The sequence below is a fragment of the Schistocerca cancellata genome, chromosome 4, assembly GCF_023864275.1.
Source record: "Schistocerca cancellata isolate TAMUIC-IGC-003103 chromosome 4, iqSchCanc2.1, whole genome shotgun sequence".
Lineage (NCBI taxonomy): Eukaryota > Metazoa > Arthropoda > Insecta > Orthoptera > Acrididae > Schistocerca > Schistocerca cancellata.
In genome coordinates, this window is record NC_064629.1 from 30,901,677 (window position 1) to 30,928,826 (window position 27,150).

The 27,150-nt window shown below is 40.3% G+C and overlaps 1 protein-coding gene across 1 annotated transcript in view; it reads left to right on the plus strand.

Moving 5' to 3' along the window:
• LOC126183471 (protein dispatched) overlaps nt 1-27,150 on the plus strand; it is a 188,944-nt gene that overhangs the window by 134,547 nt on the left and 27,247 nt on the right. The window contains exons 7-9 of the mRNA XM_049925483.1: nt 3,023-3,214; nt 8,766-8,901; nt 21,431-21,664. Coding sequence (XP_049781440.1) covers nt 3,023-3,214; nt 8,766-8,901; nt 21,431-21,664 — 562 coding nt within the window. The remainder of the gene's footprint in view (nt 1-3,022; nt 3,215-8,765; nt 8,902-21,430; nt 21,665-27,150) is intronic.

Sequence of the window (27,150 nt, forward strand, 5' to 3'; positions counted from 1 at the left end):
CAGACCAAGAGCTGGGGTCCGACAGCATTCCAGACGCATTCCATCAACTTCAGATCAGGCAGATTTGGTGGCCAAGACATCAACATTAGTTTACCCTCATGCTCCTCAAAAAACTGTAACACTATTTTGGCTTTGTGACATAGACCGATATCTGGCTGGAAGATACCACCATTGTTTGGGAAGATGTCAGTATGAAGGGATGCAGGTGATCCACAGTTACATTCACACAATCCACAACTGTTATGGTCGTTTCTATTACTACCATATCTTCCAGGGAAGCCCAGGTGAACGTCCTCCTTAGCACAATACTGCTACCCCCCCCCCCCCCCCCCACTCACTCACACACACACACACACACACACACACACACACACACACACACACACACACCCCTACCTGCCTTTGTCCGTGGTGCAGTGCATGTTATTGAGCAGCTGTTCACCTGGATGAAGACATATCTGGACACGACCATTGACCTGATTTAACCAGAAACATGAGTCACCTGACCAAGAGAGACATTTCTATTGATCTATTTGAGCTCACTGAACCTGTGCCCACTGAAATTGTAATGGAGGGTGTAGTTGTGTGAAAATGGTAACATTGTCAACAATGTGCTGAATGGTGTGCTCTGAAACATTTATGCCTGCACCAGTATTTTACTCTTCATCAGAACTGCCACAGAGTACCATCTATCCTTCTTTACAGAGTGGGCAAGCCTCTGATCTCCATGTTCTGTGATATGGTATTTACATCCAACGCCTTGTTACCTACTCACATTTATTTCCCCATTCTTCCTCCACTTATCATAGATGCTCATGACAGTAGCATATAAACAGCGGACCAGATTTGATGTTTCTAAGATGCTTGTTACCAGGCACCAGGCCATAACAATTAGCCTTTGTCAAAGTGGCATTGCCACTGTATTTCCCCATTAGCTGCTTTTATTGTTTCTAGAATGATTCCCCATATGTCTGCTCCGATTATGTACTTTCCTTACTGCATCATGTCCTCGCATCATCACAAGGCAGCATTCAATCTCATGGTAGGCAGTGGTCACAACAGTTTGGCTCATCAGTGTACGTGACATTTATTGTTACATTGGTTTTGCCACTTACATCAAATTCCATGTTCTTGCTTCATTTTTAATTTTATTTCTATACCGAGGCTGCTTTGACAGGGATTAATGTGTCTCATAGACTCCTGGTGTAGCAGGTGGAGTCTTTCATAATCTGCTTTCTTTATTTCCATGTAATTGTGCTCCTACTATTGTTATCACAGCCAGAGCTCGTTAAGAAAAATGTAAGGTTTGTAGATGTACAGGCAGTTAAAAATAGTGTTGAATGATTTTGAGAGGTGGTAGTAAGCATCAAAACAAGAAACAAAGTCCGATAAACATTGGCTCTAAAATGCGTACCCTAAGAGCTATGAACTGTGAACCATCTTCAATACTGTGAAACACATCTCTCCTACTGCAAGCTCTTTGTTTATCATATTTTGGGAGGAGGTAGTATGGACCAAAAGAAGGAAAAAATGTTCAATAGAAAATATATGTAATGAAAATGAACAACTGTTCTTAGCTTGTAAGGTCTGCACCTTAGAGCCCATGTTCACTGGACTTATTTCATGTTTTGATGATTAACTACCCTCTCCCAAGATATTAGACTTCTATTTCTAACACCCTGTGAGGTACAGGGTAGGTACGTAAAATAGTGACGGGAGGTACACTGATCAGCCAGAACATCATGGCCGTGTCACCTGGCAAGGAATGGCTGCTAGTCGGACACAGGCAAAGTACATTTGATATCAGTGAGTGTGCCGTCTGTGTGTAGAATGGGTGCAATTTCAGTGTTGCATGGTCTGATGAACTCCAATATCTTCTTCATGCTGATGGGAGGATGCAGATCTGTCGTCTTCCATGGGAACACCTACTTGACCCCTGTGCTGTGGCACAGAGACAAGTTGGCGGTGACTTCATTATGCTGTGTGGGAACATTCATGTGGGCCTTTGTGGGTCCAGTGGAGCTTGTGCAAGACACCATGACAGCCAAGGAGTATCATACGTTGGTTGCAGACCATGTACAACCCTTCATGACGATTATGTTTCCCAATGGCAGTGGCATTTTCAACAAGATAATGTGCCATGTGCGAGGAGTGTGATGGAGTGTTTCGGGGAACACAGTGGTAAGTTCCAATTGATGTGCTGGCTCCCCTACTCACCAGATCTGAATCCAAACAAAACATCTGGGATGTGATTGAACATGGCATCAGGGCTTATCACCCCCCCACCCCACCCCCCACCCACATACCCAGAATTTACGGGAACTAGGTGACTTGTGTATGCAGATGTAGTCCCAATGACCTAACAGGGCCTCATTGCTACCAGGCCATGATGGGTCGCCGATGTTATCCATGCCAAAGTTGGACATACTGATTATTAGGTAGGTGGTCATAATGTTCTCGCTGATCAGTGAAAATGAAAATGTTCAGTTTTGAACTTGTATGTTTCCTACTCCAGAAGTTTCATTGTGCCTGGATGGTAGCACTTTACTTCTGCAATGTGAATTTACAGTTTGGGTTGTAGCAGGTTTTATGATACGTAAGTCCTTCAGCTTCAACAAGTCAATATATTGTTACGTGAGCTGTATGTAATTCACTGTATACGTTTAGACATAATGGTGCAATGATTTCACTGTTAGCTAATTTGTAGATATTACAGTTAAATTCTCTCTCTCCCACATTACTGGAACACTTATATTATGATGAATAAATTTTTACTCAGTTTTGTATAATGATTTTTTTTTTAAAGAAGACAATGAAATATGTGATAAATAATAATGGCGGACTGTTAACCTTGCAGTTTAGTCCCTTTAATCAACAAACAAACAAACAAACCAACCAACCAACCAACCAACCAACCAAATTATAATGAATATATGTACTGTTACTGTTATTCATTGTGTAAATCTATGGAATTTGTGCATTATTTATCATTCTAACCAAATCTCATTGAATTTCATTGCAGGAGAACGATGTGAATTTAACTTTGGCACTTCTGCAATACTGTGCTCCTTATTTCTATAATTTAATGTTAACGCCTGAGTGTACAGAGGAAAGAAATGAAATATGTCAACAAGTGCCTCCGCAATGCAGCCAGCATAATGCTGTTTATAATATACTGTATTACCTTGTGGATGCTTCATTTTTACCACCAAATGTGAGTAGACTGATAGGTGCTGCAGAGCAGAATTTGTTTTCATTTACTTTGATTAATTGTATGTGAGCTACTACTGAGGTTTCTGTGTAGTCTAGTGTTACAAATTTTTACAGCTTTCAGAGATTTGCCCACAGTCCAAAACTTAGAAGGTGGCTAATATTATAAATTTTTGCAGTAGATGTCTAGAAATTTACAAGAGAACGGATATGTATTGTGATGAATGACTCAAGTTTGAAACCTGAATTATGTTGTTGGACACCTTCGTGTGCCTGTCATGTGCTCAATACTGTGTTTGGTAAATGGGTTGTGTACTGAGTGAGGTAGCACAGCAATTAAGACACTGGACCCATATGTAGGAGTAATGGATCCAAATTCTTCTCTGGCTAACCAAATACAGGTTTTCTGTAGTTTTACTGAAACAGTGGGCATGGAGTATGCATTGAGTATGCTGGTTGTGGCTGCAGCTTGTGTGTGTGTGTGTGTGTGTGTGTGTGTGTGTGTGTGTGTGTTGCACAGTATTCAGTTCAAAGTGAACCAAGATTTTTGTGTGTCAGCAGGATATATCAGAAGTGATTGACAACGGAGATCAACTTCTACATCTACATAAATACTCTGCAATCCACCATACGGTGCGTGGTGAAGGATACCTCGTACCACAACTAGCATCTTCTCTCCCTGTTCCACTCCCAAACAGAACGAGGGAAAAATGACTGCCTATATGCCTCTGTATGAGCCCTAATCTCTCTTACCTTATCTTTGTGATCTTTCCGTGAAATGTAAGTTGGCGGCAGTAAAATTGTACTGCAGTCAGCCTCAAGTGCTGGTTCTCTAAATTTCCTCAGTAGCAATTCACGAAAAGAACACCTTTCCTCTTGAGACTCCCACCCGAGTTCCTGAAGCATTTCTGTAACACTTGCGTGATGATCAAACCTACCAGTAACAAATCTAGCAGCCCGCCTCTGAATTGCTTCTATGTCCTCCCTCAATCCGACCTGATAGGGATGCCAAATGCTTGAGCAGTACTCAAGAATAGGTCGTATTAGTGTTTTATAAGCGGTCTCCTTTACAGATGAACCACATCTTCCCAAAATTCTACCAATGAACCGAAGACGACTATCCACCTTCCCCACAACTGCCATTACATGCTTGTCGCACTTCATATCGCTCTGCAATGCTACGCCCAAATATTTAATCGATGTGACTGTGTCAAGCGCTACACTACTAATGGAGTATTCAAACATTAAAGGATTCTTTTTCCTATTCATCTGCATTGATTTACATTTATCTATATTTAGAGTTAGCTGCCATTCTTTACACCAATCACAAATCCTGTCCAAGTCATCTTGTATCCTCCTACAGTCACTCAACGATGACACCTTCCCGTACACCACAACATCATCAGCAAACAGCCGTACGTTGCTATCCACCCTATCCGAAAGATCCTTAGATAGAAAACAACAGCGGACCTACCACACTTCCCTGGGGCACTCCAGATTATACCCTCACCTCCGATGAACACTCACCATCGAGGACAATGTACTGGGTTCTATTACTTAAGAAGTCTTCGAGCCTCTCACATACTTGGGAACCAATCCATATGCTCGTACCTTAGTTAGGAGTCTGCAGTGGGGCACCAAGTCAAACCCTTTCCGGAAGTCAAGGAATATGGCATCCATCTGATACCTTTCATCCATGGTTCGCAAGATATCGTGAAAGAAGGGCGAGTTGCGTTACGCAGGAGCAATGCTTTCTAAAGCCATGCTGATGCATGGACAGCAACTTCTCTGTTCAAGGAAATTCAGTATATTCGAACTGAGAATATTTTTGGGAATCCTGCAACAAGCCGATGTTAAGGATATTGGTCTGTAATTTTGAGAATCCGTCCTTCTACCCTTCGTATATACAGGCGTCACCTGCGCTTTTTTCCAGTGACTGTGTAGCCATTGATCTCTTTAAAACTTTTGACAGGATAAATCACCTGGTACTGCTAACAAAACAGCAAGGACTGGGGCTTAACGAAAGAGTGGTAGATTGGGTAATGGGATATTTACAGTACAGAAAACCAGGACCATACTGAGGACATCAACATTTAAATATATAACTATGTATACGTATACATATAACACACACTCTGCAAGACACCATATTGTGCTTGGCAGGGGGGATGTGTGGTATCACACATTACTACTAGTCATTTTTTTTCTGTTCCTCTCACAAATAGTGAGGGAAAGTCAACTGTCTGTATGCCCCCATACAAGGCCTAATTTCTCTCATCTCATCTCTGTGATCCTTATGCAAATCATACATTTGGGGTAGTAGAATTGACCAGCAGTCGGCATCAAATACCAGTTCTCTGAACTTCCACAATATTGCCTCGCAGAAAGAGCCTCATGTTTTCTCCAGGGATTCCCATTTGATTTCACAAAGCATTTCAATAATACTTTTGTGCAGACTGAACCTGCTGGTAACAAATGCGTCAGCACACTTCTGAAATACTTCAATGTCTTGGTTTAATCCTACCTGGTGTGGATCCCGAACCCTCGAGCAGTGCTCAAGAATGGGTCACACTAATGTTCTATCCACAGACTCCTTTCCCAAATTTCCCCCAATAAAGTGAAGTCGAGCATTCGCCTTCCCTACTACCAACATGACATGCTCGTTCCATTTCATTTCACTTATTAACATTACACCTAGATATTTAATTGATATGACTGTGTCAACCAGCACATTACTGATGCTGGATTCAAACATTACAGGATTGGCATCAAGAACACAGACACAGCGGGGATGCGAGGAGGGAACAGCAGCAACGATAACAACAACAACAACAACACCACACACACACACACACACACACACACACACACACACACACACAAGCGAACTGCATTTTATGAATTAACTGGGAAAGATATGCAAGCTCACTTGTCCCATCTGTTCTTATCATCTGCCTGTGAGAAGAAACCTTTCCCTTGGCAGGTGTCACAATGTTTTGTGTGTCAACGGTAGGTTTAGTTCATGCATCTGCTGCCAGCACAGCTAGCTCACACTCAGCAGTGAAGTTTTTACTACAACCGCACAGTGGTATTGTAGAATATCAAAGTTTGGTCAGTAGGTGCTGAGGCAGATGTGCTATTTGACTGAAGGTTTACAATTTTTGACAATTTATGAGGACTGGGGAGAAACTGCTTAGGATCGAGTGCATCAAAATATTATGTAGAATAATAAGGGAAGTGGAAAACATACATCACATACAAATACCATTTCATCTCACTTTAATTTCCTATCAGAAACACGTAAAATCTTATTTTGAAAAATATGCAGCAGATTTTAATGTGAAATATGATAGAAATATAAATACAACTGAGCTAGTTAACAAAATAGCAGCTTTCAAATTCCCGCAGGAAGTGCTGATGAAGAACACTGAACATCTTCCTATTTGAATATTTTGAAGCTTTATCCCAAAGTATGGGTTACAATATGCTTACTCAAACATCGAAATTGCTTAGAGTATATTTATGATGTGTGCAGCATCTTCTCAATGCAATTTCAGCAAATTAAAAAGATAAAAAACTACTTTAGGTCAATTATAGGTGAAATAGTGTGTCAGATTCAGCTATTTTGTTGATAGAATATGACACAGCTGCTAAACTTGACTTCAAAGGACATAACCATCTATAATAAAAACATAATTATTGAAAAGGAATATATTCCTAACACTTATATGTAGTCCTTTTCCTTTTATTTCAATTTAATCATTTATACACTTCTGCTAATTTATGAGGAGCAGGTAAAATCTGATATTTATGATTTTACACCATATATATGCAAGCACTTTAGAATATTTTTGTTAATGAAACAACCGATAAAATGGCATTAAATACTCAAATATTTTTGTGCCATGAGGAGCAGACGACATGCTGTTGATCAAGACATCTAAGTAATGAAAAATATTAGCCATCTCAAGATGGGCGTGGTAGCCTGAAACCAGTTAGGGCACTAAAATAAAACATTTAAAAAGTATTTGTGGCCGGTTCCGTCATTCATCAACCACCTCCATACCAGTCTAGTCTGTGCAAGCTCTTCATCTCTGAATAACTACTGCAACAATGTGCTTTACAGACCCCCACCCACCCTGCACACATGAGTGCGTGCGTGGCCCCCCACCCCCACCCCCACCCCCCACCTCTCTCTCTCTCTCTCTCTCTCTCTCTCTCTCTCTCTCTCTCTCTCTCTCTCTCTCCACACACACACACACACACACACACACACACACAACTGTTACCTTGATTCATTAGGATGTGTCATACCAACTGATCCCTTCTTTTAGTCAAGTGTAGCATGTCATTTGCAATTTAGACACTCAGTCGGATTTATGGGGCAATGGCTGGCACCGTGACTTGCCAGTCTTCAATACTGAGACAGAAATATGCCATTTTTTTGTGGAGACACACAATTAGTGTTCGTTGATCCAGACTATCTGAGGTCCAGACTTTGTGGTCCATGGAAAACAGATTAGGATTTCATGTTGTATACATACAGAAACCATCTGATGATAGTTATATTCGAAATAGCCTATGCGAAGGGAAAATATTTCATCACTTTACTTATTCACAGCTGTTTCAAAATTTATCTTATACTACAGAAGTTACATCGTCAGCCATTTCACTCCGCTGTGAAGTGTATGTAACTCAGTCTGCACACACTATGCGACATTCAGTAGCCGTCAGCTGCATTTCGAATGAAGCCACAGGTACTCTCCTGTCCCTAAGGTCGAGATGGTATGTCAACACATCACCAGAAGTTCATGTGATGGTTCCATAGATTTTAATGCCAATGCAACTCACTTGTGAAGTTACCAGGAAACATTTGCAAACCAGAGACCTGACACACTAAGGCTGTCATGGCCCAACGTAGTTTTAGTAGTTATTACATATTTGAGGCCATACTTCGAAGGTAAACTATTGCTACAGCTAACACCAAACATCCATGTCATATTTGCGAAACCTGTATTCCAAAACAATTATTAATTGTGAAGAACAGTTCCTTGAAATAATTGAGTTGGTAGAAAATGTTATTATTTTTATTTATTTATTTAATTTTTTTACTGCAGAGTTTGATAGGAAATAAACATTCTGTTAGACATGTTACAGATTATCTACAATATACCTTAAATGCCTTTTCAGAAGTGCTTTTCTGCAGTTCATCTTCATTGTGAGAATGTCATTGTCACACATCAATGCTCCTTTATATTATACTGACCGTATCACATTAATGTCACAAAATGGTCTACATTTTGGCTACCAATATTTCAGGCATTGTTTGGGCTGCTATTTGTGCAGTATTATGTTCTTTCAGAATGTACTTCATATTATTAAAATGTCATTTAGTCTCATGTACAATATAATTAAAATACTGAGCAGAACATAAGACTTACCATAATTAAAATGTGTTATAATTTACTGTGTTAATCATTATAAAGAATTCTCAGGTTTTAATGGTAATGGAATATTCATTCATAAATATAACAAAATTCTGTCTTAATTTTTAGAAAAGTGTCAGCACACTGGACAATGCAATGCTAATTCTGCCATTTGGACGAAGCAGTGACACACTGGACTACTATAGAAAGATTGACAGTGCATCATTACAGTATCAGGATATTAAAGTTACTGCTATGGAATTAGGTCAGTAAATCTGTTAGATGGATATATATAATTAATTTTATTTCAAAGTGCACATGTGAAACAATTCATATAAAAACATTATCTTTATGAAGGATTGTGTAGACTTAATACTTTCAGTGCAGAGCACTTTAGGTATTTCATCAAAGGTGTTATAGCATTTGAAGAAACTAGCTTAGTAACCAAGTTTTTTTAATCTTGTATAGTAACTGATTTCTTTTTAGTCTTTCTTTATTATAGAATGTTGAATTTACTGTAAAAATTAAATATCTGTTACACCATTCCATAAGGTGTAATGTTGAAATACCAAAATGTTTCACAAGTTTTGATGTTCTAGTAACTTATGTATTCAAATTCAGTGTACATGTACTGAAAGTCAAAAGTAAATGGTTGGGTGTTGTTTATACTGGGTGTATATGACCTGGGACAACCGGGAGATCCGGGAAAAGCCTGGGAATTTTTTAAAATTTCGGGAATTTTTCATTGTTTTAGTTTTCAGTTAATTTTCTGTAATTTTGATTGGTAAGAACTGACACTCTAACAAAGGATATTGCTGTATCCCGCTACTGCAGAATAATACGGCAGCAACAAAATATGAATGAGAGAATAAAACTTGAATTGCAAAGGAAATGCGCCACATAAAGAAAACACAGTGCTCATACAAGCGTTTGCCAACAGCAAAATGTGTCGAAGGGTTTAGGAAGACTATGCAATGCTCCGTGACGACAAATTACCTCCAGTGAGCGTGACGTCATAACTGTTTACATTTGATTCATGTATGCAGTTATGAGCGGGATCATGCGCATGCGCAGTTGAGTCGCGTATGAGTAGTACCTCCTCCCGATTCTGGCTACAGAAATGTCGCTGTTGGTTGTGTACACAGCAAACCGGGGTATCTGAACTGGACAGCTATTTTGGCGGTGAGGGGGGCAAATTCGTATTCTTGAGGGGTAAAAAACCTTGTTTCACAAAGCGCCTAGCATCTAACGCACATTAGTCTATCGATTATTCAAATGATTTTGAAACGCATCCCTGTTGCTTTTTGAACACATTCTAAGTTGATTTCTGAATTAATTATAAGTTGATTTTTGAATGTGTGCATAGTGTACGTGATGTCCATGCCAGGAGAATCCTTGTTGCATCTAGAAATAAACTTTCCTGCAGAAAGCTGAGCGGAATAAAGCTGAACGGGGGTGAATGCCGTTTGTTTATGTGATTGATTGGGTATGCGAATGATTGTTATAATTACTAGCTAAGTCCATAGATTCAGACTACCAGAGTGGGATTAAACGACTAACAGGTAAGAAAGATTATGTATTATCTTCTCGGTGTATCCAAGAAAATGAAATTTTGACAGAAAATTTTTGGCCAGATCGCTACAGTAAAAAGGGCATGTTGATCATTTCCTGGCTAGCAACCCCTTAAATTCTATTCTGGGAGTTGCACGGAAAAAGCGCTATATGACCACGTAATACCGCCTAACCGGAGAATAATCGCTGGATAACAAACTGGTGATTCTGGCAGTGTTAGTAGAGTTAACCGGGCAATGAGCTTTGACAGTGATAGGAATAGTTACAGAATTAGTGATGAGAAGGTAGTTTGTTAGAACAAGGATGGAGAAGAAACGGGGACACAAATTATGGAATAATATGAGGATTCCAAATTTATACAAAAATTTTGTACTACTACTTTTCGACCTCGTGCTTCAAAAACTGGAGCGCATGAATGAAATGTGAAACTATTTCCTAACATAAAGCTTTTTTTGCTTGTAGTAGGCCAAATAGGCATTTCAAATTGGTACTTCGTGAATTATATCCTGTCGTATTATAAAAATGACCATTATTACCAAAACAGTCTCGCTTATTTGGTGTGTGTTACAGTTGCTGCAATAGTAGAAAGACCTGTTTTCTTTTGTCTAGTAATGACAAAATAGACGTAATCAGATTGAGGAACCACACCAGTCTTGGGTACTATTTGTATTAACAGCTTTTTCAGTATTAGACAATGACATTTAGATTTTTCATGTAGCAAAACATTTGACAAACGGAGAAAGGAAATCACACCATGTAAAGCTGTAGCAAGATTAGAGAGAAAAAGAAAAGAGACAAAAAAAAAAAGACGCTAGGACTTAAGGATTGAAGAAATGTGTACTGCCTTGTTTGTCTCTTGTTTTACCTGGTTTTATGTATCCTGTATTTCATTTTATGCCGCACAGAACAGCAAGTTATTAGCTAATAGGCAGTAAAGAGTCCAAATTTTCTGAAGAGTTCTTGTTCTTCTGGTTACAAATAGTCCCATTCAGTATTAATTGCAAGGGTTTTTTTAAGAAAAAAAAAAAAAAAAGAGGGGCATGATGTCAAACCGGCCGACTGGGAGCAGGAGAGGCACCACAGGACATTTTAATTTCCGCTATCCTGAATATAGTTTGAAGGCATCCATTACAAAATATATACATTTGAGTTCCACAGTGTGAAGTACAGTGACGTGCGGCAGAAGAATGCTGTATGAAGAGGCGTGTTACTGCATTTTGGCACACTTAACACCAAATAACACTTCTTACGTTTGCTCGAAGTTAAATGTTTTATGCATCAGACTCTTCAGAAAGAGGTGCTCTACAAAATGAACATATTTTTGAAAAGTCTTCTTTTTACTTTTTTTATTTATTTTTTTACGTCATATCTCAAATGCTCGAGGGACCATCTAGTATTGCCCTGGTTTGAAATATCGTAGATCCGGGGCTGATGCGCAGAGCAGTCTGAGTTATAGTAAAGGGGGGGGGGGGCTCCATGTGATCTGTATTTACATTTAGTGATTTTACTGTTTCCTCTTCATTTACTGCTCTCACGTCAAATGAAAAAAAAAGAAAAAAGAAAAAAAGCAATTTCTGTGGCTGGGAGCTATCAAGTGAATTAAAATACATTCACATAATTATGCAAGACTACAGTATGTTGTTAGTTCCAGATTTTATTTTATTTCCACCTTTCTGACAGTCAAGCATTAATTGCCTTGCAGAACAATGAAGTTTTTTGTCACTTTGCTAAAGAAATTCACCTTTTATTTATCTTTTCCGCTGAGACAGCCAGTTTGTTTCAAACGAAGTGTTTAATTCCACACTATTGGCTAGTTTCAACTGTTCACTGCATTTCAAGTGCATGTTTTCATCTTCTAGCATGTATGGCATTATGCCATAACAAAGAACCAAACATGAGATAATACAGTACTGGTACTCCAAGAAAATTTACATTCTGGAAACCACTCTGAAAAGCTTAATATCAGGTCGAGGCCTTCTTCGTTGCAAATCTGGACATTTGAATGTGCACTTTAATGCGAATTATTCATTTCAGAATGGTTCAAGTTATTCCGACTCTTGGAGTATCCTCTGATGTCTTGTTTCTTTTATGACATAATTTAAAATCTTTTAATGTTTTACACGTGCAAACATACGGGCTTCCTATGTCATCGTAGCTCCAGAAGCTCGGGGACGCCTCTCATGTGGCATTCTGTGGCAACTGCTGGAACAAATCTCTTTGTAACAGATCTCAGGAAAATTGTGGTTTGAAAAGCATTATTTTCAAAGTAAATTTCCTTTTGTGCAAGATGAACTATGTGAGAATGTACAATGAATTTCTTAAATCACAGAGCGTTTGACTCTCATTTAAAAATCAACTCTTTGATGACAAGCCATTTAGAAGAATTTTGAGCCCAGATGATCAGAGGTTTATGTTGGTGTTAAACATTTTACTGGCACATTTGTGTGATGTGTCTTAATGTGTAAAATGCGCAAAAAAGATCAACATTATAAGTGAAAGCTTAGTTTCTCTTGTAGCTTATTAATCTTCGTGACGAATATTATATATGAAAAGTTTGCTTTTCCTGTAGCAACACTATGTATATTAATTTAAACCATTAACTTTTCCTGTTTGTGTGTTTGCGCTACTTGATAGTGATGTTGCTATTGGCTGACTAAATCATGTGTCTTATGCTATGAATATCCACTGTTATTGGCGGGCGAGATCACGTGACAAGAGCTATGACTGGCTTACAAAAGCACATCGCAATCTCCATTTCAATGCTTTTGAAAGTAACATGCAGTTTTTGGTGCGATTTGAATTTATACTTTCGTAATACAAAAATATGCAGCGTATATGTTGCTGCACATCAAAGAATTTTCCAAAACGTGGTTTTTCCCCATGAGTTTCGTTTTCTAAAGTGCCGGGAAATTCTCAGTCGCTGTATAAAACCATTACCATTCAAATGATTGATAAATTTTACAGTTCCAAGGGAATGTATACTGTCACTTAACACGAAAAAAGTGTGTTTTCACCTGGGAGAAAGTGTTTCCCACCTGGGAGAAAGTGTATTTTTAACCGGGAGATCTGGGAATTTTTTTTCCTTGTCCACGTATACACCCTGTTATAGGTTTCCTTAAAAGAAGGAAACCACCCAAAAATATAACTCAAAATGTTGTGTGTCTTGCACAATTAATTCCGCCCTAGAAAAATGAGAACACAATTCTTGGCAAACAATTTATGCTTGCTCTTTGAACATGTTTGAAAAGTACTTCAGTATTGTGCAAGATCTGTGTAGCACTAGTATCCTGCCCAGGCTTCGCACGGGTAGCACTAAGTATCTACGGCCAGACGAGATTTGTATAGTGTATTGGTAATTTTGTTTAAGGGGCACTCTGTAGAGTTATGATTAAAAATCAAAGAACAATGTTAGGTAACTGAATATCATCACTTTCATATAAATTAAACAAAGTAAGCAGTGTATGCTGCTGGCTAGCGTGATGCAACACCTAAAGAGGTGAGCAGACTGTCTGACCGTAACCCGCTATCAATGTGAGCCTTGCATCAGAGGCTCTATGGCTGTTCATTTCTTGAGGGGACAGTCTTCTTGCCAGCATGCTGCGAGTAACAAAATTCATACAGTATTTCATGAGAGTAGGCTTTACATACACACAGAAAATGTAGCGGGGGACTGTAAATATTCATAGTTCAGCCAATTTGCACCAAATATTTATAAATGATATACATGAATCTTCCATGTGAAACAATGTATCTTATTATTGAAAATCTTATCAAAAGCCCTACAGTAGTTCCTTGGATTAGCCTAGCCTTCTTATATAGGTAGAAATAGGTAGTGGAGAGGGACTTTAATTTATAACATGTAGAGATGGAGAACGTGTGTGTAGATTCTTCTGTGTGGTTCAAATGTCCTGGTGAAAATGTTTCAATTGGATGTCACTTCGACGAATTGCATCTCCGTAGCCAGTTATCCGACTGCAGAAAAGATGTCTTTCAGTTTAATGTGGAATCTGAAATATGTTTTGTTTGTGACAAGTCTCCAGGCCATTGAGAGGTAAATGCTAGGTTAAAAGAGAAAGATAAAATTGGTGATCCAGCTGGGATTCAATCCCACAATATTATCATTATCAAGCACACACTTTATCACTAGACCACCAAACCCAGCTTCATTTCTAATCTTGAGAATGTCACCGACAGTTGAAATGTAAAGCCGAACCACAATCTGCTTGTGGCACATGCCCTCCACGTCATTAAGAGGTGAATGCTACATTAAATGACAGTGAAAAAAATCAGTGATCCAACCGGCATTTGACTCTGCGACCTTCAGCACCTGCTTTACCCATAGACCACCAAGCCCAACTAGGATTGTGCTGAAACTTCATTGTTGTCTGGAGTTGAGGTAGCTGTACAGTTATATGGCAAAGCCATTGTTTTCACAGCCACGACAGACTTAAATCCCTAACTAGCAGAGAAACCTGACATTGTCTGGCTATTTATTTATAGCTGTTCCTGAGACTTTGTACTCTTGGAATTAATTTTTGGCTTACAAAGCTCCTTTGTATACAATGTTTCAAGTAATATGATTGGGTTGTTTGCTTCAATAACCTGGGAGAGAGCCACATAGAGCTGGTTGTGCAGAAAGCAACTGACACTAAGGTCCATGTCTGTAGTAGACAGCATTGCTTTTTTTATGGTCATGGCATAACATAAGCTCATAAGGAACTGTACACATTTAAAGTGAAATTGTAAATTGTTAGCAATAGCGGGTTTCAGGGTATAAAAACTCACTTGCCTGCAACACTTTTCTGCTTCTATAATGTAAGTAAGAAGTAACTTTGAGCCTCTGTAGTGAAGCATTCTGAAGAGCAAGATAATGCATGACACACCCGATCAGAGAAAGCCTTGCTTTTGGAAGGATTTTCCAAAGAACTAGTTAAAGCCTGATGCTCTTGAGCTGCAGCAAGTCTCACATCAAGATCTTCATTGGATTCTCTAGACCGCATAGTCCTCAGTCTTTTAGCCATTCTGGGTATTCAGAAAGACTCGGTCTTTTCTAGGCGTTTTTATTCATAAACAAAACAAAATCAAAATGTAATGAGTAGGCACCAAAATCACAAAGCAGAAGCAGTAAATTCATTTTTCTTAAAACAGAATATAAATGAAACCTATCAAAAGAAGTAAAACATTGTCACTAAGGTTCTAATATACCAAGGAAAACCAGTAAATCCATATATCCAAGCCAGGTAAATTCACCTTTGGTTTGTATTTGTAAAGATAAGATTGCACTGCTTAATTTTGTCACTGACATAAACTTCTGAAAATATATCTGTCATTAAGTTAAAAAAACTGAAAGTGACGTTTATTGGTTCTTTGGCGTACTATGCCGTGATGATTAAGCATCCGTTCTACTAAGCTTAGAGGATGATTTTAGATAAAACTTTATCTGAATGCTTTCTTACTTTATCACTTTTTGTGACGAGGGTCTGAGGGAGAGGAATATGAACAGTAGCTTGCCCCTAAGAGAATCTGAAACTTGGTATGTGGGATTCAGGTAAGAAGATAGATATATAGCATTCCATGTGTTGTATCTTTGCTATTTAATATATTATTTTACTAGACAAGTGTTTGGTGATCAGGTATTGTCATTTTGCAGGATGCAGAAGTCACCAATCACATTACATAAGTGTAAAGGATATCTTCTTTATAGGAAAGCTCAGTAATTTTAAGAGATACCAGCCTCATGCACACAGTCTTGTCTGGAAGAATCCTATTTATGGATGTTCCCTGAATGAAAATGAATTTCGGCTTCTTTCTTTTTCTAAAAAAAAGTCTGTTATCATTGTACAAGGTAAATTGGATATTTTTCCTGTAGTGTGTGGTCCACCATTGACCTGTGTCCATTATATACATACAGGCATTCCCTCAGCAAAATATCTCCTCCTGTCAGGAGTTGTTAGCAGAATACACATGGCTGGTTGCCTCATATGTATTTACCTACATGATCACCTTTCTGAATGTGGCCTTCCTCCAGTTTGGTAATCACCCTTTATTGCAGTTGGTTTGGTTAACTATCCTTGATGTCATCCAGCTAGAACAGTTAACCCGGCCCTCAGCTTGAACCCCCACAGCAACAATCATCATCATACTGCAGCCTGCTATGAACTAATGAGACATGCATATTTGCATTTGCAGCCCTGTTGCTTTGACACCAACTGGTGCAGCGAGGGGCAAGGCAGATTTCCACAATGACAGTGGCAGTATTGTTTTAGTCTACGTAACTGGCAGTGATGCATATGCACAATAAGCATGCTGCTGCTGACAGTAAATACAGGTCATTTTTGTAATCGAATTATTCAGAGTCTTGCAGCCCCACCAGGACGATGGGGCTGTACCATATGTAACTGCTAGCAGAGGTCACCGGGTCGAGGTCACGGCAGGGCAACAGCTCTGCACACTACGTCCGTCCCTGAACTTGACAGACTTGTTTTAAAAATATGCAGAATGTAATCCATGGAAAACAGTCTGTGCAAACATTCAAATGAGAACCTACAGTACACTGATAAATAAGAGAAGACCCCACTACAAGATGATAATGGAACATTTTAATGCGAAAGTAGGACATAAACTTTAGCATACTATACCAGAAATGATAGAGGTCGTTTGTAGAATTTGATGAGAACAACACTATATTTGCCGTTGTACAGCATGATAGTGGTATACCTGAAGTAACTTGCAGCCTCTCTTCCGCCAATATGAGGCCGTTATCATGGTTTTCCTTTCTGTTGTACAAGATACTGTTATACCTTATGTAGTCTTTTTGTTTTGGTATAGGGAGTGAGGGCAGGGGGGGCTAATTTCAGTTATCGGGATAAAATAATTTTTGAATAAGAGAACAACATTACTAATAAATTGCATTTTGTCTTTAAGCAGTTTTTTCAAGTACTCAGTTTTTTGTCCATTAACTACCTTCTTGAATTTGGATAAAATATGTCATTGATTAGTTCAGCACATAAGAAACTACATTTTGTGCTTTGAGGGAGGATTGATTATTGGTTTTGTAATATGATTTTGTTTGTTAGAAGTGTGTATAAAATATTATCAGAGGCTGTTTCAGAGCAGCTAGCTACTCTAGTTGGAGTTAACAGTAGGAATTGTATTGAGTTTTATTGTATTGTATAGTTACTGACTTCGGTAAATATTTATCAATAGAATCTTTAAGAAATTCTATATTAATATCACTGGCAACCTTTATTTCTTTATTTTTTACTATTATGTCAATGAGACATTAAGGTTACTTACGAAAATGTTGAAATTTCCTGAAGGTGCTCAATATACATTTACTATTATAAATGCTGCTCTTATTACAATTTACTGTCATCAGTGTTCTTCAATGTATGGCAAGTTCTGATGAATGTGGCAGCTTCTCCTTTCCCTGTATATGGTTTGGTCAGCAAAAGTAAAATGCATACCTAAAATGTGTAACACTGTATCAGTGGTCACAGAGACAAATTATGTGAACTTGACTTGATGACTAATTTGTCACTTCAAATAAATAGTTTAATAATTTTACTGGCTCCTCAAATATTCTGATTATTTAATGAGTGCTGAAATTTTACAGTGTATAATTCAATGGAAACATAGTCAAGAATTTTCAGCAATCACCAGAAACAAGGCGTTTTCCAGCAATGCATTATTGTAGAATTATACTTGATTTATGTTTTCCATATCCTAAAAAAAGATGCTGCTGTGACACCTGTAACCTCTGGTGTCTTACTATTCAAGAAAGTGCGTTCCCCCCACCTTTTTATTTACAATTACGCAAACCAATTTGTCCTTCTATTTGCTACTGTAGTTTGCCAACTGATAGAATCGATAGATAGGAACCATACCAATATGTGGCTCTGCATGTGACATACAAGGGGTGTTCAGACAGTAAGGGGACTTCTCAAATTGTGCGGGCAGCGTACATTCAATTATCAATCCCTCTCTCTCTCTCTCTCTCTCTCTCTCTCTCTCTCTCTCTCTCTCTCTCACACACACACTCACACACACACACACACACACACACTCTTTTTTGACAGATACAAAGGTTAGATGTGTTTTAGTGTGCTTGACGAATTTTGATTATTATAAAAAAATGGAGCAAGGAATTTGCATCAAATTTTGTGTGAAAAATGGAATCAAGTGCTCTAAAACACTTGAAATGTTGACAATGGCATGCGGTGAGTCTGCTCTAAGTAAAAGAAAATGTTTACAAGTGGTACAAGCTGTTCAAAGATTGCCAAGAAGATGCCAGTGATGAACCTTACTCTGTATGCCCCAGCACATCAACAACAGATGATAACGTCGAAGTTGTGAAGAAAATTGTTTTGGAAAATCGTGGAATTACCATAGGAGAAGTTGTTGAGGATTTGGCGTATTGGTCAGCTCGTGTCAGGCAATTTTTTTCGGATGTTTTGAGCATGAAATGTGTGTCAGCGAAGTTTGTTCCAAAACTTCTCAATTTTGATCAGAACAACCATCACATGAGCATTACTCAGGAGCTCTAGAACGATGTCAGTGATGATCCTGATTTGCTCAAAAGGGTCATAACTGGTGGGTTTACGGTTATGACGTCGAAACCAAAGCCCAGTCATCCCATGGAAGCATCCTGGAGAGCCAAGACCAAAAAAGTATGCCAAGTTTGATCAAATGTCAAAGTTTTGCTCACTGTTTTTTTGAATTACTGTGGCATGCGTAGTGTGTCATGAATTTTTGCCTCAAGATCATACGGTCAATAATGGCATTATGCGCCATTTGCAAGAAGAAATATGCAAAAATCGTCCAGAATTGTGGAAAAACAATTCATGGCTTTTGCATCATGACAATGCACCTGCTCATTCATCGTTGCTTGTGAGAGATTTTTTGGCCAAAAACAACATGAAAATCATGCCTCAGCCACCATATTCGCCAGATCTGACCCCTTGCGACTTTTTCCTATTCTCAAAACTGAAGAGACCTATGAAAGTATGAAGATTTTCAATGATTGAGGAAATAGAAACTGCATCGCTGGAAATACTCGAGGCTGTATCAAAAAGTGCTTATGCGAAGTGCTTTAGGATTGGAAGAAATGTTGGCCCAAGTGTATTGTATGTGAAGGGGATTAGTTTGAAATGGACAACATGAATATTGATGAATAGATATTTTTTTTTCATAAAAATATAAAGTCACCTTACTTTTTGAACACACCTCGTAATCAATGGTTCCAACTTAAAATTAAATCTTCTGACAGAAAAGTACAGGTGAAGTTGCTAATGGTGGCCATTAACAGATTAAAAAAATCAACATTGGTGTGGTTTGCTGCTGAGGTAGCCAAATCACACACTGTAGAATACATAAAGGTCTCTGTCAAATCTATTGAGAAACAAGGCATTGATTGATCATATGTTAGTGTACTGAGAAACATACTCACCAGTGCTATGACTTCCAGTAGGCTTCATCAGCATAGTGAAAAATTCAAAAATGAAAGTGTTTCAGGCAAGATGAATCCAAAAATAATTCTAAACAGTCATAGAGGGAGGTTTTTAAATTCTTGGAGTGGGAAAACAAAGAAGAAATACATTTTTTGGTTGACATCTGAGACACCTTCATTTTTCTGATGGTGATATAGTGCTTGCCTCTAATGCAGAGAAACTTCAGGACTGAATGGATGAACGTAATAGAGGAATTTTAAATGTAGGCTTCAAAATCAATTGTAATAGTACTAAAATAATATACAATCAACACATCGATAATGATGGGCAATGAAGGCAATGGTTGGATGGGGAAAAAAGAAAAACAAAAGAGTGTTTTTGACAACCAAACAGAGTTTTCAAAACTACAGGTCAGGTCCCAGTATGTGTGAAAAGGAAAACTTACACTCAAAGTGTGCTTTTAGTTTTCACTTATAGCAGGTAGACATGCACATTTAATATGAGTGAAAAACTGTACCTAGCTTCAGTGAGCAGTGGAAAGATGCATGTTGGGAATTACACATACATTCAGAAGACAAACTAATGACACAGGGCAACAGACTGGCATGTATGGTGTTAATATGACCTCAATGAAAATTAAATGTAGGTTGGTGCGACATGTAACAAGGCGAATATATGATTGACAGACCTAGGAACTTCTGTTCTGGATTGTAAGAAGTAAGAAAAGTTTGAGATGATAACCTAATGGAAGATGAATGAATGAAATTAGAAAACTTACAGAGGTAATGTGGATCCATATAGCTGAAGTTGTTAATTAATGGAAAAGTCTGGAGGAGGTGTTTGTACGACATTGGATGTCAGGGGGCAACTGATGCTAATGCACTGTGAGATGATGGTGGTGATGATGATGATCTTTGGGCTGTGCCTTGAGTACTGTTGCTTCTTGTTTTTGCGTATAAAAATGCTGTCTTGATTGTGTATATTGCTTCATTGTTCTTATTTAGACATAACAAAGCTGTTCATGTTTTTCCCATCTACTATCTACTGTGTTTTCAACTCTTGTTTGATATTCTTTCGTAGACCTACCCATTAAACCATCACTCAGTCACCTGAAAAGGATACTTTTTTTACTCTGCCACAGATATAGTCTTTCTGGTCATAAGCATTTTTTCTGATTATACCACATGACCTTCCTTTCTGCTCTTGGCTTCCTAGTGCAGAATAAATAAACTATCTTATTACTTTACTACATTCTCACATACCCTGCCACTCATTATCAATAGTTTTCACCAAAATATCTGTTTCTGTTTATCTTGTTTCCTTTTTCTTTCTTTCTTTTCCCCCCAAGATGGACGTCCTTAGGCAAATGAAGACCTGTGAAATATTTTTATTTTTTTAAAGGTAAGATTAAGCTAGTAATATATACTAGAAAATCACTAATCAGATGGAAAGAGAGCCGAACAGCTGATACTGAAGTGTCAGAAGTTATGCTTTCTATTTCTTTTGTTGAGCATTCTGTCAGTGGAACATCATCACTATGAATGTAAAAATATTATATGCAACATTATCTTTTTGATTAAAAAACACAAAACTTGAGGACAATGCTTAATGTGAAATTTGAGTTGATATTAAACCGTGCTATGTAAATACCCTAGATTTCATGGCCATTATTCCATTCACAATACAAACCATACAGTTAAAATCTGTCTCCCCCTCCTCTCTATCACTTATGGTGTTTTTTCATGCTTTATCAGTTGTTTCCTTTTTTTGCAGGTTTGAAGAATACATTGTTTGACATGTATCTCGTTCAAGACACATACTTAGTAGGAGCAGGTGCATTATTTGTGCTCCTCTGCATGTGGGCATACACTCACTCATTGTTTGTCACATTTATGACAGTTGTGGCAATATTATTTTCACTGGGAATCTCATACTTTGTGTACACACTAGTTTTTGAGTTAGAGTTTTTTCCATTCATGAACATTCTTGCAAGTGTTGTCGCTGTTGGTAAGTTGAAACATTTATTATTTACATTCTTTTCTTTAAGCTCTGTGTCTGATATTTTGTATAGCAGGTGTTTTGGTGTATGCTACATGTATTTCCATTATGAACGTATACACTGAACAACTTAATATTTGTGTGTAGTAATCCACAAAGAAATATAAACACTGAACTGGGATAAAATGTTTAAAACTGATAGAAATATGGTGGGTGTCCATGACAGTGATAAAAATTTTCAGAAGTGTTGTAGAGGAACAAATGTATTACTTTGAAATAGAGAAATCTCGTAGGAGTCGTAAGCCTTAAGTGAAAATGGATGTAAAAAGTCAAATTCGCTGTTGGCCAGCTTATAATGATAAAAATTGAAGTACATGTACTTTTGTACTAATTTTATATGTTTGCATAACTTGCACAGGGTACTAAATTGACAACATTTGGTGGAAGTGGTGTCCCTCAGCTTCTGTGCAGGTGTGACATACACACATAAAAAAAAAGTTTTGCATCACCTCAGTTCTGAGAGTTCCGGAACCTGTACAGAAAATTGGAATACAGATCAACATAAACATAATTTCCGCTCTTTTTATTGCTCATGAAAATCACACATTGCATTTCGTACCACCATACAGCGAGACCTTCAGAGGTGGTGATCCAGATTGCTGTATATACCAGTACCTCTAATACCCAGTAGCATGTCCTCTTGCATTGTTGCATGCCTGTATTCGTTGTGGCATACTATCCACAAGTTCATCAAGGCTCTGTTTGTCCAGATTGTCCCACTCCTCAATGGCGATTCGACGTAAATCCCTCAGAGAGGTTGGTGGGTCACGACGTCCTTAAACAGCTCTTTCCAATCTATCCCATGCATGAAACTTCCTGACAGATTAAAACTGTGTGCCGGACCGAGACTTGAACTGGGGTATCCTGAAAGAAAGGCTATTCTTTCTTCCAGGAGTGCTAGTTCTGCAAGGCTCGCAGAAGAGCTTCTGTGAAGTTTGGAAGGTAGGAGAAGAGGTACTGAAAGAATTGAAGCTGTGAGGACGGGTCGTGAGTCGTGCTTGGGTAGCTCACTTGTCCGCGAAAGGCAAAGGTCCAGAGTTCGACTCTCGGTCTGGCACATACACTCCTGGAAATTGAAATAAGAACACCGTGAATTCATTGTCCCAGGAAGGGGAAACTTTATTGACACATTCCTGGGGTCAGATACATCACATGATCACACTGACAGAACCACAGGCACATAGACACAGGCAACAGAGCATGCACAATGTCGGCACTAGTACAGTGTATATCCACTTTTCGCAGCAATGCAGGCTGCTATTCTCCCATGGAGACGATCGTAGAGATGCTGGATGTAGTCCTGTGGAACGGCTTGCCATGCCATTTCCACCTGGCGCCTCAGTTGGACCAGCGTTCGTGCTGGACGTGCAGACCACGTGAGACGACGCTTCATCCAGTCCCAAACATGCTCAATGGGGGACAGATCCGGAGATCTTGCTGGCCAGGGTAGTTGACTTACACCTTCTAGAGCACGTTGGGTGGCACGGGATACATGCGGACGTGCATTGTCCTGTTGGAACAGCAAGTTCCCTTGCCGGTCTAGGAATGGTAGAACGATGGGTTCGATGACGGTTTGGATGTACCGTGCACTATTCAGTGTCCCCTCGACGATCACCAGTGGTGTACGGCCAGTGTAGGAGATCGCTCCCCACACCATGATGCCGGGTATTGGCCCTGTGTGCCTCGGTCGTATGCAGTCCTGATTGTGGCGCTCACCTGCACGGCGCCATACACGCATACGACCATCATTGGCACCAAGGCAGAAGCGACTCTCATCGCTGAAGACGACACGTCTCCATTCGTCCCTCCATTCACGCCTGTCGCGACACCACTGGAGGCGGGCTGCACGATGTTGGGGCGTGAGCGGAAGACGGCCTAACAGTGTGCGGGACCGTAGCCCAGCTTCATGGAGACGGTTGCGAATGGTCCTCGCCGATACCCCAGGAGCAACAGTGTCCCTAATTTGCTGGGAAGTGGCGGTGCGGTCCCCTACGGCACTGCGTAGGATCCTATGGTCTTGGCGTGCATCCGTGCGTCGCTGCGGTTCGGTCCCAGGTCGACGGGCACGTGCACCTTCCGCCGACCACTGGCGACAACATCGATGTACTGTGGAGACCTCACGCCCCACGTGTTGAGCAATTCGGCGGTACGTCCACCCGGCCTCCCGCATGCCCACTATACGCCCTCGCTCAAAGTCCGTCAACTGCACATACGGTTCACGTCCACACTGTCACGGCATGCTACCAGTGTTAAAGACTGCGATGGAGCTCCGTATGCCACGGCAAACTGGCTGACACTGACGGCGGCGGTGCACAAATGCTGCGCAGCTAGCGCCATTCGACGGCCAACACCGCGGTTCCTGGTGTGTCCGCTGTGCCGTGCGTGTGATCATTGCTTGTACCGCCCTCTCGCAGTGTCCGGAGCAAGTATGGTGGGTCTGACACACCGGTGTCAATGTGTTCTTTTTTCCATTTCCAGGAGTGTAGTTTTAATCAGGAAGTTTCATATCAGCGCGCACTCCACTGCAGAGTGAAAATCTCATCTTATCCCACACATGGTCAATAGGGTTCAAGTCTGGAGAACATGCTGGCCACTCTATTTGAGCGATGTTGTTATCCTTAAGAAAGTAATTCACAAGATGTTCACAATGGTGGCACGAATTGTCATCCATGAAGTTGAGTGCCTCGCCTTTATGCTGCCTATATGGTTGCACTATCGGTCGGAGGATGGCATTCACGTATTGTACAGCCATTATGACACCTTCCATGACCGTCCGCCGCTCGTGGTCTCGCGGTAGCGTTCTCGCTTCCCGAGCACGGGGTCCCGGGTTCGATTCCCGGCGGGGTCAGGGATTTTCACCTGCCTCGAGATGACTGGGTGTTTGTGTTGTCCTCATCATTTCATCATCATCCAGGAAAGTGGCGAAATTGGGCTGAGCAAAGATTGGATAATTGTACGGGCGCTGATAACCACGCAGTTGAGCGCCCCACAAACCAAACATCATCATCACACACCTTCCATGACCATCAGCGGCGTACGTCAGCCTCACATAATGCCACACCAGGGAACCTCCACCTTGCTGAACTTGCTGGATAGTGTGTCTAAGGCGTTCAGCCTGACCCGGTTGCTTCCAAACATGTCTCCGACGATTGTCTGGTTCAAGGCATATGTGACACTCATTGGTGAAGAGAACGTGATGCCAATCCTGAGTGGTCGATTTGGCATGTTGTTGGGCCCATCTGTACTGTGCTGCATGGTGTTGTGGTTGCAAAGATGGACCTCGCCATGGATGTCGGGAGTGAAGTTGCTCATCATGCAGCCTGTTGCGCACAGTTTGAGTCGTAACACGACGTCCTGTGGCTGCACAAAAAGCATTATTCAACATGGTGGCGTTGCTGTCAGGGTTCCTCTGAGCCATAATCTGTAGGTAGCTGTCATCCACTGCAGTGGTAGCCCTTGTATGGCCTGAGCGAGGTGTGTCATTGACAGTGTCTGTCTCTCTGTATCTCCTCCATGTCTGAACAACATCGCTTTGGTTCACTCCGAGACACCTGGACAGTTTCCTTGTTGAGACCCTTCTTGGCACAAAGTAACAATGTGGACATGATTGAACCGCGGTATTGACCGTCTAGGCATGGTTGAACTACAGACAACATGAACCGCGTATCTCCTTTCTGGTGGAAAGGCTGGAAGTGATCGGTTTTGGACCCCCTCCATCTAATAGGTGCTTCTGATGCATGGTTGTTTACATCTCTGGGTGGGTTTAGTGACATCTCTGAACAGTCAAAGGGACTGTGTCTGTGGTACTATATCCAGTGTCAACATCTTATCTTCAGAAGTTCTGGGAACTGGTGGGGGGTGGGGGGGGGGGCAGACAGACAATACAGTTTGTTGTTCTCCTCATTTTCCTTAACCATTAGAACTGTCTTTGCAGTGTTACAGATTGTTACACCAAGCATGATTACACCAATGTACACACATGATCATGATCCCCCCAAGGGGCTCGCTGCTGTTTGGCGGGTTTGTGCTTGCCTACCGTGGGCCCCCAATCTTTGCAGCATCTTTTCATGTCCATTCTGCATGTCCATCATCTTGCTGTTCTTTTTCCCATCCCTTGGGGAACATGTCTGGGCTATTTTTGGAAATGTATTTGGCATTTTCAGTCGACAGTATCAGAATACTCTCCAATGTTCCTTCTTTCTTTCTTCGTTCACCTTCTCCTATCCTTTTGTCTGCTTCGACGTTTGAGGTTCCTCTTTTTCTTCCTCCCTGTACACTCCTGGTGGCCGGCCCATGTGTGTGACATGTAACAGGTGACTGGATAACGCGTAATACCCTGCCTTGGGTTGGCAGGTAAGATTTGCACATGCCTGCTGGTACAGGCCAGGCCCTTGGAGGGGTGATTGCCTAAGCTGCTACCTTCCCAAATTCCCGATTGGTTCCTCTGTCAGGTGTCACTCAATTGGAAGGAGTGTGTCATTGGAGATGCTGGCAATCATGGGGATTTTCTCGCAATGAGCCAATCATCTTCACAGTCAGTGGCTAACGATTCAAAGACCCTCCCAGCTGCTCCGAGGTTCCTCGTAATTTCATGTACTGAAGAACTCTCAGTCCTTCACTATAGTAAATCCAGTTATTATTCAGAAAAATGTTGATGCAGTTGCTGGGTCTGTGAAATATTGTTCTCATTTACACACTGGCACTTTGCTTTTGGAGACTACTTCTGATTTTCAAGCACTACAACTGCTTGCAGCTTTGCTCCTCCACGGCTATCCTGTTCGTGTCGAGGCCCATCGAATGCTGAATTCTTCCTGTGGTGTTATTTCTACCTGGCTGCTCGATGGTATGACTGAGGCAGAAATCCAAATGTACTTCTCTGATCAGGGTGTCATTGCCACCATTGGGTGATGAAAAAAGTAGACGGATGCTTAGTGCCCACATGCACTTTCTTTCTTACATTCAATAGAGTGGTTCTTCTGTCAGAGATCAAAGCGGGTTATGAAGTTATTACAGTAACAGGTGACTGGGTAACGCATAATTCCCAGTCGCAGGTTGACAGGTAGGGTTCGCACATACCCCCTTTACAGGAGAGGCTGAGGGAGGGTTGATTGCAGTAGATCGGGTTTCTATAGGCATGGTCTGCACCTCAGTGGGTATGGGAAGGGGAGGCTGGCAAAATTTATAAGTGACAGTGTAGTGGGTGGTGGTGGGATCACTCATGGAAAAATTCCTGTAGTGGTTGGTGTTAGAACTGCACCTTTTTTTAGATTGAAGTCAGCTGATAGGTATACCTGCTTAAAGGAAGTCCCTCTAACTAAGGAATTGCCTTCAGGAGACATCAGGATTCCAAGTGGAGAAGGAATTAGCATATTTCATCAAAATATAAGAGGTATTAGAGATAAAGTTAGTGAACTAATTATAGATGTAGACTCTGA